The 12211-nt window shown below is 42.1% G+C and overlaps 2 protein-coding genes across 3 annotated transcripts in view; one reads left to right on the top strand and one right to left on the bottom strand.

Annotated features, from left to right (window-relative positions):
• Window positions 1-3240: 3240 nt before the first annotated feature.
• Window positions 3241-12211, bottom strand: part of RB195_006477 (uncharacterized protein) — a gene marked incomplete at both ends in the record, with an annotated part of 10687 nt that continues 1716 nt past the window's right edge. The window contains 7 exons of one of the 2 annotated variants that reach the window (XM_013448708.2): window positions 3241-3352; window positions 3406-3507; window positions 3669-3755; window positions 4474-4603; window positions 5432-5515; window positions 5596-5672; window positions 8300-8394. In XM_013448708.2, the coding sequence (XP_013304162.2) occupies window positions 3241-3352; window positions 3406-3507; window positions 3669-3755; window positions 4474-4603; window positions 5432-5515; window positions 5596-5672; window positions 8300-8394 (687 nt within the window). Of the gene's footprint in view, window positions 3353-3405; window positions 3508-3668; window positions 3756-4473; window positions 4604-5431; window positions 5516-5595; window positions 5673-8299; window positions 8395-12211 lie in introns of those variants that run through there. The other variant, XM_064179576.1, reaches the window with a different exon arrangement.
• RB195_006476 (uncharacterized protein) overlaps window positions 9697-12211 on the top strand; it is a gene marked incomplete at both ends in the record, with an annotated part of 26874 nt that continues 24359 nt past the window's right edge. The window contains 2 exons of the mRNA XM_064179574.1: window positions 9697-9819; window positions 10244-10327. Coding sequence (XP_064036520.1) covers window positions 9697-9819; window positions 10244-10327 — 207 coding nt within the window. The remainder of the gene's footprint in view (window positions 9820-10243; window positions 10328-12211) is intronic.

Raw genomic sequence — 12211 nt, 5'->3', positions numbered from 1 at the left:
ATAAAATAGTACAAGATGCTGTCAGTGGAAGTAGGAACGGAGTTTTCTCGCAATCTTATTAAGGGCAGCATACCACGAATCTGGGGTGGTGGTCAGGTAGAGTATCCGTGTGTGGGGTCGTAGCTTTACGGAGACGGGGGTGGTTCTGCTCATCTCTCCCTGACATCACCGTAAACAACTGCCTCCAGCATGCTGTTTTGTACGACACCATCTATTGCAACGTTCCACCCCTTGCGCTGCGTGCGCCCTGCGATTCGTCGAAAATCAATTCGCACTGCCCCGATAAGCAGTAAGGGACGCTGCGGCGCGCTGTAGTAGAAGGCATCGTACAAAACAGCATTCTGGAGGCGGCTGTTTGCAGTGATTTAGGGAGAGATGAGCGGAACCATCCCGGTCTCCGTAATCTACGACTCCGTATACGGATACTCCATCTGAAATCCGTACCACCCCAGATTCGTGGTATACTGCTTTTAAAACAGCAGACCGAATGAATCATCTCCAGTTATAACACGCGAAACAAACACGAGCTGTTTGCACGTGCAGGTACAAATCGACGTGAAGTTAGGTATCAAGGATGTTGCTTCCCGAACCTCAAACGCAGGTCGGAAGTGAGTTTTCTCCACTGCTTCTCTCCGATGTGATAACGAATACCATTCCCCGGATAAAACGGCCAAAAGAAAAAAAAAACAGACAAACGCTCGAAACATTTCGACTTTACGCTATTTTTTTTCTCCTAGTTCCATATTCTTAAAATAACATAGGAATTGCACGCTTCGTTTTACGATACAGCAAAACACAAGCAGTTACCACGCACGCATGCAAATCGCTACGAAGACTTCTTTTGTGAGTGCGGCTTCGCCACGGTCTCGCTCTGGGTCCGAAGTTAGTGGGTTATCATTAGGAGGACCCCCCATTAAGAATCGCCTAAACTCTACTGTATTTTTTTTGAATGTGGCAATGGATGCTGCTTTGCGCATTAAATGGAACAAACGCACGTAATGAAACGAAACTCCATTCTCCAGCAAATATTCTCCACACATTTCCATACTCTTAGAACAATATTTGAGAATATTTCAAGAAAGCCTATCGAAAAATACAAGTTCTGCTCATTCTAGTGGCATGAAAAGACAATTGTTCGTAATTGATTAAAACAGCCATAAAAATGCGCAAAGATGAGAACTGGAGGAGTCACAAATACTAGCCATGAGCATGACTAGTTTGAACCGTTACCCGAAATCGAGATCTGCCACTCAATCTCGAAGTGCAAATAAATTCTTTCTAGAGTATGCGCGAAATTTCTAGTAATAGTACTATGTAGTCCTAATGAAGTAATTTTCCATTTGATTGGCATCTTTCGTAACAGTAAAACCAAGAAAACTGTTCTCAAAAGCTTCATTTTGCAGTGGCTTCTAACCACTCTGGTAACATTTATAGTTAACTCTTTTTTTTTTGTTTTAGATTTGGAGAGAATCCGATTTCTGATTTCCGAAAAAACGGCCCGGAAGATGCGGCGCCGCACAAGACTGGCGCGCTCCAATCGAACCTCTTGTACAAAATGAGCGAGACCCCATGTGAAATAACAATTCCTGTGCATTTTCTCTTCATACTTGTGTTAATTTCTTGATACGATAGAAGTTGCGGTTCCCGTCAAGAACACAATAAATCATAAACAGTAACCATGCAAGTCACTATGAATTTTGCATCCTTGCATGTGTTCCTTCGGCACCTTCAAAGCGAGATCCAGATTTAATGGGTTATCATTTGAACAACTCCCATTAACAATCATCTAACTGCGTTAAAGGTCCACCCTCCTTGAATCTTGGAAAACGATTGCAGCTTGTCGATTATCAATGTGAAGGTAGGTTGGGCCAAGGTTGTTAGCATCCTTTACAACTGCTAATGTTTCGGGATCGCCTCCATCTGACTTTCGCTGCTTTTACCGTTGTGAATGGAGGTTATGTTTTGCTATGGTTGCATCAAGCGTTCAACGGTCACGAACAAACACGATTAATATTTTGTTTTCACAAAAAATTTCCTTCTCACAGTTTCATATTTTTAGCATAGGAATTACATCTTTCATCTTTTACTTTATCGCGCTGCAAAACACGAATGGCAACCATGTACGCATACGAATCACCACGAGAGCGATTGTGATAAGACCTCCCCCGTCGCAGGGTCGCCGGTGATCCGTGGTTGTTGGGTTATCGTTTGGATGCCCATTCGCAATTCCTTAACGTCCGCTTCATTTCTCCGATGTGACGATGGCACTGTTTTGTACATTAAATGTTCAACGATCACGGACGCACGTGTGAATATCTCCATTTCACGTCAGATTTTATTCTCGCACTTTCATTTTAATTTCTTGAAGCAAAGTAGGAATTGTACTTCTGCTTGTTTTCTTTTCCGTTACAACACACAATAAACCACAAGAAGTGACCCCGTGCGTTCACAGGAATCACTATGAGCCTATTTTATATAAGTGTTGCTTCCGCACTCCCTGAACGGATTTCAGGAGTTAGTGGGTTATCAGCTGAAGAACACTGAAGCAATGACTTGACCTCCATTAAATTTCCCCGTAGTGTCGATCGATATCATTTTGCACATCAAACGGTCAGATATCGGAAAAAAAAGACGAGGAATATCCTCATCCAACACAGGACCACCTTTTCGCACTTCCACTGTCTTAAAACACTATAAAAATCATGTCTTCTCCATTATCACACAATAAAACATGAGCAGTTAGCACGCATGCGCGCAGAATGGATGCTGGCGGTTTTTATGGGGGAGCTCCGTAGCAGTAGTTTACCAATCTTCATCAGAAGCTCACACATTTTTTGAGCTATGATTTGACTGATATTGCATGTGTCGATGTGTTGCAAGGCCTATTTTGTCGTCAATAGTCATCCTACCCAACATCTTCGTCTTTTCGTACATTCTGGAGTAAGTTATGCCGAATACATTCCCCCAGTACTACCAGAGGTTGCACGATTCAATAGTTCGCAATCTCCTCTGTTTTTTGGATTTGCGGGAGACGTTTCGTACGTTCGCTGCTATTCTTGAGAACTACGTTCTAAACTTTTACTAGTAATGAAAAAAACAAGCTGAAAAATTCTCGTCACTGCTCCCTGCCTTTAGTTAGCACATTAGTGGCACTAGTTAAGGAGAAACTCACACTTTTTGCTTTTCCCCTAAATGAAGGGAAATCAGATGTGCAAGCCGTTCTAATTTCAATTTTATCAATTATGTGCATTTCAAAGGATTTGGAGAGTTCCTCCAATCCATCGTGCAGAAGCCGCAGCTTTGTCTGCACACTCGGAAGCCTAGCCGAAAATGTTGTGAGTTGCAGGACCACCTGAACAAAACTCCTACTCCGGGTCATCGTATAGAAATCACCACAAAAGACACCTTTTAGCACTCCATGTGTCTGTATTTGACTGAAATCTACTGCAGTAGTTCGAGCTCATGCGATCGAAACACTGGGTGTTGTCGTTCTGTGAGTTGAAGAATCTGAATCATTGAGCGGTAGGTGAAATTGAAGATTGCTTCGGTGGAGCACAAGGTTGGAAGTGTTATAATTGAAGATAGATCGCATTGGTACTTCTGGTTAATTACTTTAATTCAAAAAAAAATTCCACTCAAAAACAAAAAAGGGGAAAAATTCCACTCACAATGCTCCACGTTCCTTGTAATTGACCGTAACGTCGTTGCAAGCTTTGCAGCAAATCACAAGCGAGAAGTCGGGCTCCGTATTGCACCTCAAGATCATATATCAAGTTTTTTTTTGGAATAGGCGAAACTGCTGAGTACTTTTCGTTACCAAATAGGAATTTAATCGGTTCGAGGACTTTGAAAATTTATGAGCTTATGTCAAATATAGAAATTTTGTAATGAGGCGAAAAAGCAATGGTGAGACAAAAAACAAACAAAGTATCCACATCTGGATATTTCCAGTTTCTACGTGATGGCATGAGTTTGAGTGAGCTTAACCGCTTCGGCGTCATCAGGATGAAATCAACGGATAAGATCCTTTATTTCCTCACATATTTCGATCTGTTTGTGATAGATCAGTGCACCACATCAGTTCAATTCAGAATCGCTGGAGATATATGCACGGGTATACGTATGCGCAATATAAACTCCCTCATCAGATGATATGAAATCACAATTTTGAGAATTCCGTTCTGAATTGCAGAACTTTGAAGTTTGAGAAGTTTGAGAGACTTTCAAATCAGTTGGCTTCATTAGATTCCGTGAACTTTCATTACATTTGTAAGTTGGAACTGGTAAGAGGAACGAAGATGTAATCAAATATCTTTGCACCATTTTTCATCACTTATTCCTTGCCCTTATTCTGCTTATAAGAAGTGGCATGAACACTTCGTATCACATATTCAGCCATGAATTAGAAAAATATCCGAGAGCTGCGGATATCGAAACAGAAAGGAAGATAGAATAGTGGTTGTTGCAACCTACTTTTTAAGGAATCCCTCAGGATCATTCGCTTTCATTGATCTGCACACGGCACCTCCTGATTCATCCTGACAACAGGGCAAAGCTCGCGAGGAATCCAGTAACGGTGCTACGGCTCGGTCACGTCCACCACCTCAATTTATTGCAATGCGTTGCGTTTGTGAACACAAATACGTTCTGCTTTTTTATATATTTAGTAGTGTTCGGGCTATACATATAGTCCACGTCCAGTGAGTTCAACCGAGCTATCACTATGCGTCTCCGATTAGGGACAGCGTATCGCGAAGTTGACGATGTTGGGTTCTCCTACGAAGGGATGGAGATGAAGGTATTTCTCACGGGTATGAGTTTGATCACGCTCTCCCAAGTCTCCCTAGTAATCCAAATAAGACGTTCGAAACACCCTTGCAGAATCCCGTCTTCCCAACGATGCAACTTATTACGGGAATAGAAGGACGGCAATCGGCAGCGTATCTACAATCGTGCAAATAAGAGAGCTTTCGCTACTTATTTGTATTATTTGTGCTGCATTGCGGACAAAGGACGACGATGGAGTTGTGCTCGTTCCTTCACGTAATAAGTTGCTTCGTTAGGAAGACGAGATCACAAGGCTGCTTCACTCTCCTTCTTCAAGATTACTGAGCGAAATTAAGCACAATCAGGCTTGTATTCCCAGACTACACCCTTCCATCCATATATCCGTGGAGAGATCCAGCTTCGTTAGTTTCGTGATGTGTTGTCTTTAAAGAAAGAGGACAGAACGAAAATGGAGTTTGTGGTCAGCGTAGGGAAAAAAACGCAAGTAGCGGCAGAGTCGTCGCTAACATCGAACTGAATGCATTCGGTATCTGCCAGGCTTATGAGCAGAGGTAAAACTATACGATAAATATCATTTCCCGGATAGAAAATGAGTGACATTGGCAGCGCAGCACTAAGGTTTCAAAACTAAGCCTGAACTTACCGTTAGCGTTGTGGCGGGAAAAAGTCCGACTGCGAACAAATCCAGGTTGGATAACAGAGAGCCGATTTCGGTGAAACTGAGCAACTGAAACGACTGAAGACTCAGGACTGAAAAGATGGTGGGACGCGAAAATTCAACTCTACTACTGCGAGAAGTACACTTACCGCTGAAAGGTGTTAAAACCAGTAAAACTGCGCACTGCAAACATAGCATGACGATGTCTTGAAGATCGAGCACTGATCTGTAATGCTCACAAATTCAGCAGCATATTCAAATCTGATTCGGGGAGGAGAGGTGAACGCTGCGTGATGAATGTTGCTTCATTTCCCCAAAAGGGTATTCAAAAACACATGTAACTTAAACTGCGAAAATGCAGAGTCAAATTAGATCAGTGAGAAGAATCGCCAAAAAAATGAAATGAAATTACTTGATAGAGGTGAGCAAAAAGCTATTACCGCTAGTAAAATTATGAGCAGTTATTCGGTAAAATTCTCTAAAACAGAGCTAATCGTGAGTATTGAGAGGCACTAAAAATGTGTTAATTGTGAATGTGAAGGAAGACTGACAAACAGTCTTTTTTTTTCGTTACTTTTTTAAAAATGAAACTGGACAGTACGAAAAAGATGTGAGGAACCTCAGATGTTTAGTCTGCACAAACTAAGGTCCTAAAAGGGAGCACATCCAAATCCAGCACTTAAATATCCCAGGGATGTCCCGTACGTGCTCCAGCATGCATGCAAAAGATGTGCATTTATTTTAAATACCTCTAAATTTTTAGTAGTCACTATTTTGGATACGTATCGTTGGGTGCTTAGTTTCAACTAAGGCGTAGAGGGTTTTTCATGACATTGCCTGCGATGAGATCCAGGAGGGATCGACTGCTTCGATTTTAGCATGTTGAATAGATTTTCTTCCGGCTGAATACAAAATGATCACGTTTTTCCGAAGTGTTGAACGGCAGGTATTTCCCTCAAAAGAAATTGCTTGTAACGAACGAAGCGAGCAGTTCGGAAAAAAAAACAGTGGACGCTTTGAATAGCACCGCTTTATTTATTTTTTTCATATATTTACATAAACTAATGATATACCAAAAAAGGAAACCGTGTCTTGTCCGAAACAAAAAATAAAATAAAATAAAAAGTATACGCCCTAAGAAGACCGGAAACTACATCCTCATTTCTACGAATCGCTTTTACTGTTAGTTTTAAAATTTTCTGCTCATAGATAAATAAATCTTAATTCAGAACGTATTAAAGAAATAATATGGAAAAGATCTGAGGCACAAGAAGACAAAAATCTTGATAACAACATCTTGCAAATACTATTGATGTTGATATTATTGTGATGATTAAGGATGGTGTATGTCTTTTCCGGGGGTAAAAGCACGCTAATGAACCTGTAGCATGCTGCAGGCACGACCAGAGAAGAACAAAAGTGGTGGGGCACGTTGTCTTACTCCGCGAAGCTCCCGAGAAGCTTCGCAGATTACAAAAGGCTGTCGTCTGATGTGCTTTATATAAGCAAAGACAGCGACGTGATGGCGCTGTCACGAGACACTGTTTGACGCCCTGTGTTCGGAGGTCCAATTGCGACTCTCAACATTTGGATCAGCATGACCTCTGGAAATTAAAAGGAACGACCGCGGGATCATATAAATGGGAATGGCGTTGCCTCGCTGAGGAATGTGAGATTAAATTTTATCTTTCGAAGCCATAGCGTCCGTCGATTAATTAGTCAAATTTTTGCCTAGCACTATATATGCTACAGTTCTGGTTGATGACGTTAGTTTGGAATATCCAGGGACTGATTCCAATGTCAACACTCTGAGTTTACAAATTACGAAGTTGTTTATTTATGGGCAAATTTCAAATTGGTAACTTCTCGGGACTCGAAACACCTAATGAAAGTCCGGAGCTATTGGCTACCGGAGAAGAGCTGCAAAAAAATTAGAAAACTCAACTACAACATTTCAGTAATTCACCTGTTTCCCCATTCGGGACTCAAACAGAGCCCAGATTGAACACACTCAATTTTCTTGCTTCAATTCCTGCTGAGCAAGAACTCTAGTTGCTATCTGAAAACTTTCCCCAAATCATGGACAAAATGCAAAAAAGGAGAATGCTGCTGAATTGTAAACGCAGGATGGCGACACCAGCATACGCTCTCTTTTGTCCTCAGTTTAATAAAAAGTCACTAATTCATCACTTAGTATTGACCGGCGCGAATTATTTGCTTAGCTTGCTAGCATGAATCTGCAGTGCCCATGAAGCTCAGTACGCTAGATCCATAGAGCGATATCATACCCATCCTTCGATCTTCGACGCTTCCTCAAATTTGTTTTTTTATTTTTGCGAGTTCCAAACAACTCCAGCTTGATTGTAGTTGTAGTACTACAATAAAAGGGGAAAGTGTGGTTGGGGAATGGGACGACAGTCAGCTTCGCCCCTTGCTATGGATGCTTTAATATACTTTTTTCTCTTAGTAACTTTAGCTTACATATCATGGATCCTCTAAAATTAATACTTAGGTCTTAAGGCCCCAACTGATTTAGTTATTTGCTTCCAGAAATAAGGGCGTCACTGAGAGCCCCCAGGCACATTTTACTCCAGAAAGATTTGTCAGACCGAAAAAAGGAAATTCATCTACAACTTAAAGAAGGCAGTTTTTTCTTCAAATGAAGAACCAAAAAAAAAAGACCGAGTGTGGATACACACTGCCAAAAATTCGCAGTCTCTGTCCGTCTGCGGATCTACAGTAGAAATCTACGCGATGGGACCCACTCCCGACGTTGCCCATGGGATAGGAGTTTGAGCTACAGCGGTAGGGTGGCAATCACATATATACTATCGGACGAACGCAGCTACTTACGTAACATTACAATTGCACCACGAGGAGAGTCGTTTTGAGTGGACTGCACCGTCAGCGTTGAAACAGGCTTCGTTTATTTTTGTACCTGGTTTCATTCTTGTTCCCAACAGTCACCTACCACGAAACAATCGTTGGAGTTGTAATGGATAAAGAAGTAAGAGTCAACTTCTAATTTCCTCGAGCTTCATCCAGACGTTTTTTGCTAACCTTGGCTATTTTGTCATCAATCTCGTCAATCGTAAGTCTTCACACAATATTGTGACTGGTTTTCAAATTTCAAATACTGTTAATGAAATGATATTGTTACATCGAAAAAATGCCCGTTGTCGTGAAGAATCTCGAAACTTCGAAAGAAATGGTTTCCTAAAATTTTGCCGTAATAATGCACAAAACTCCACAAAGAAAAATCCAGAAATCTTGTGCTTTGGATGTTCAAGTCTCTCTTCTCAATCTTCCCACATAAGTTATAGTCGCGGCAAAATGACGTGAAGCAGTTGCGTAAGCGGCTGCGCTCGAAGCGGCGCGATGAAGCAGGAATCAACGTGGGACCCTCGCAAACTGCAATGATGAACGGCGCTACCATGGGTCTCTCCTCGATCCCAACCGTTACGGTCCATCGCGCCGCTTTGAGCGCGCTTACGCCGTCCGCTTACGTAACTCCGCCGCGCTTCATGTCGTTTTGAGCCTACTATGCGCAGAAGTGTTTCGACAACATTGAGAGAAAGTCTTTTTTTGTTATGCGAAAAGGAGAAGAGAGAAGAAAAAGACTTTTTTTGTCATCCATCACCAGTCCATCACTGGAGAAATTTTCTGGTCTTTTCTAGCGGTCTAAAAGTTCCTGATTTATTTAGCTAGGGGATTGTCTCGCCTAGAGCTGACGAATGTTTGCCAACGAAGCAGTGTGTACACAAGATACACAAGCTGTGCATAGACGTACATCCGTTCGAAGAATCTTCTCATCCTTTGGCTACCTCATTCATCGATTCTCTCCTCATCTTTCCATCATTTTTTTTTTATCTTTCATCGAATTGGAAAATTGCAAAAAAAAAATCGTTCACTAGAATCTCACGTCCCGATTGATATCGTAGTAAAACGATAACGATTAATGGTGTGGCGGTACGCGATAACAATTCTTCTCCTGTATCAAACACATCCGCTTCCAGATCCCAGCAGATCAACCATTATGGGGGCCTATCCTTCGCCATGCATAGTTCTTTACAGGAACTGTTGTCAGCGGATGCCGAAAGTCGCCGCAAATGGCCGATTAGTTTGTACCGTAATTAGTGTTTCAATATAATTCGTTGGAAAATTGCATAACAGCTTTGAATAATTATTTATAGGCATCACCCCACGAATCTGAGGTGGTGCAGATTTCAGGTGAAGTACTCGTATACGGGATGGGAGACTACGGAGAGGGAGGTGATTCCGTCCATTTCTTGCTAATTGCCGTAAAAAACGGCCCGGAAGATGCGGCGCCGCACAAGACTGGCGCGCTCCAATCGAACCTCTTGTACAAAATGGTGCGCCAAAACGAATGAAGCCGTATCTTCCCGGCCGTTTTTTACGGCAATTAGGAAGAAATGGACGGAATCACCCCCCTCTCCGTAGTCTCCCATCCTGTATACGAATACTTCACCTGAAATCTGCACCACCTCGGATTCGTGGGGTTTATATCAGTTACATATGTGAGTTGAAGAATTATAAATAATATGAGCACCCGGCACTAACCACCCTCGGAATGGTCTATCGATGTGCTTTGTAGATCATGCTCTTCTCGACCCCTTCATTTCCTCACATTTCATCCTTAAAGTCACCGTTTAAAATAGAACCATTAGTTTTTCAACCTCAAACCCTTCATTCAATGTCAACAAAGAACTCTTGCACTGCCGTCAATGAGGAAGGTGTGTGTGACTTGTTTTTCTGAAATCTTGCTGAATTATTCAGTGGACGGTATATAAACTTGAATATTCTATTGAACGCGCCGGATGTGATCCAGCGAAAGATAGCGATGCGCCGTTGATAGGAGTGGTGAGAGTGAGGAAGCAGTGTAAGAGTGCCCATTTTCTACTGTCACTGAATCTTCACATTTTGAATTTTAGTGTTCGTTGATTTGCTTTGAGTTTTAGCTAGAATCGGTACTGATTTTTTATTATCAGCTCAAGTCTTGGCGTTTTAGCCTTCGTCTGAACGCGGAAAAGTCAAAGCCATGGTCCGAGTGATTTGTCCCCTCAAACGCTTCATAATCCTGCAGAAAGTTTGCATATTTAATGAACAGAACGGGTGGGTGTGGCGCAGTCGGTTAGAGGTCCGTTGTGATCACACGGTCGAGGGTTCGAAACCACCCTGGTGCAAACCAAGCCAAACCAAGTCCTTCATCCCTCCGGCGTCGATAAATCTGTATCAGACTTGTCCGGGAGGATGAAAACACTGAGTTGACACATCGCCTAGCCCCCGCAAGTCATTGTATAGGCCAACACGCGTTCCAAAACCTCAACGATTACGAGTTCCAGTAAAACGCGTTGGCGCATCCCAAGTGGATTAATTCCCCAGAGACTTTATCCTTTTCTAATGAACAAAACATCGGGTAACCTCAATTGATGGGAATGGTAACGTAGCAGGCACCGCACGCACAACTATTAATCAGAAGACCGTTTTCTGAGGGACCAATCGGCCCACCCTGTGGATCAAAGCCCGAAGAGGTCTTGATGCGGCACTAGTTCGTTTATAATGCACTCATATTATCTCTTCAACTCTTAATAAAGATCAATACTAATCCTGAATACAGCTCAAGAAAGTCAATGAAAGAGTGCGAGAGAGTTGCGGCGCATGCGTCGCGCTCGTTCTGTGAAAATTTTTGGCTCCGACTATATGTTGCGCGTTTGTGAATGGCGTTCACGAAAGTTGCAAAAATACGGTATATCTCTTAAGTTGAAAAATTATGCAAATTTAAAATGGTACGATCCTCGAATTATGAATTCGTCTATCAATGTTTTCGTTTGAATCATACGAAACTACAAAATTTCTCATGTTCACTGCTATATCCCTAGCGCCCTTGGACGTTGAAAAAAGGTTGGCCTCATCTAAGCCGAACGGCCCGGAGTTTATTAAAGCGTTTAGTTAGCCATGATTACTGTAGATGTCTAGGACTCGGAACTCGGCTTCCCACCTCAACACCCTACATGTGTGGACTGCGTGATCGCTCGTCTGGTCCCTTCTCCTAGAAGTGACGAATAACGACCAACGATCGTTCCTGTGATTGCTGTCACTGCGCTGAGAACAGCAAGCAATGATTCAGAACATTTCTGCGGAAGGAACAAAGTTTCGTTCTCATCCATTGATTTTGTGTATCTCATGGTTGACTGATAACTCTTATTAGCTTAGAGCAGCCGCTCCGCTCATTCCATCCCTTTCTAATTGCCATTTTTTTATTGCTATATTTAACACGATGCTAAATTTATTTCTTTGGAATTTTTTCGCTGCTCGATGCGTCTAACCAACATTTGCTGGGGACTGAGGGTCCCGAAGAGAACACAAATTAGCGTCCTCGGTGAGGAGACTCATGGAAAAGTAATCGTAGATAGTTATGGAGAAAAGAGACACCACCGGATGACCTTCTTTCTTATTTCTGAAAATTATCTTTTCTCCAAATAATTTTCTGCTTCCTCGTGGAGATATGCGCGGAAGAGATCGTTGTTTTGAAGTTCCTTTCTTAAGGAAAATAATTCCAAAGATAGTTAATTTTCTTTGTTTAAGAAAAACGACCTCAGGACCCACTATAGGTTGCGAAAACACTAAGCATAGTTCAGGCCTAAATTCTTTTCTTTATGCTGGGATCCGCGTCCTTTATAAACCTGTCATAAATTTCGATTGAATATGTATTTCCTCCTTCGGTATCGTCTTTTCGGGCAGTTG

The sequence above is a fragment of the Necator americanus genome, chromosome I (assembly GCF_031761385.1).
Source record: "Necator americanus strain Aroian chromosome I, whole genome shotgun sequence".
Lineage (NCBI taxonomy): Eukaryota > Metazoa > Nematoda > Chromadorea > Rhabditida > Ancylostomatidae > Necator > Necator americanus.
The sequence above is the reverse complement of the archived record's forward strand: the minus strand, read 5'-3'. Positions and strand labels throughout refer to the sequence as shown.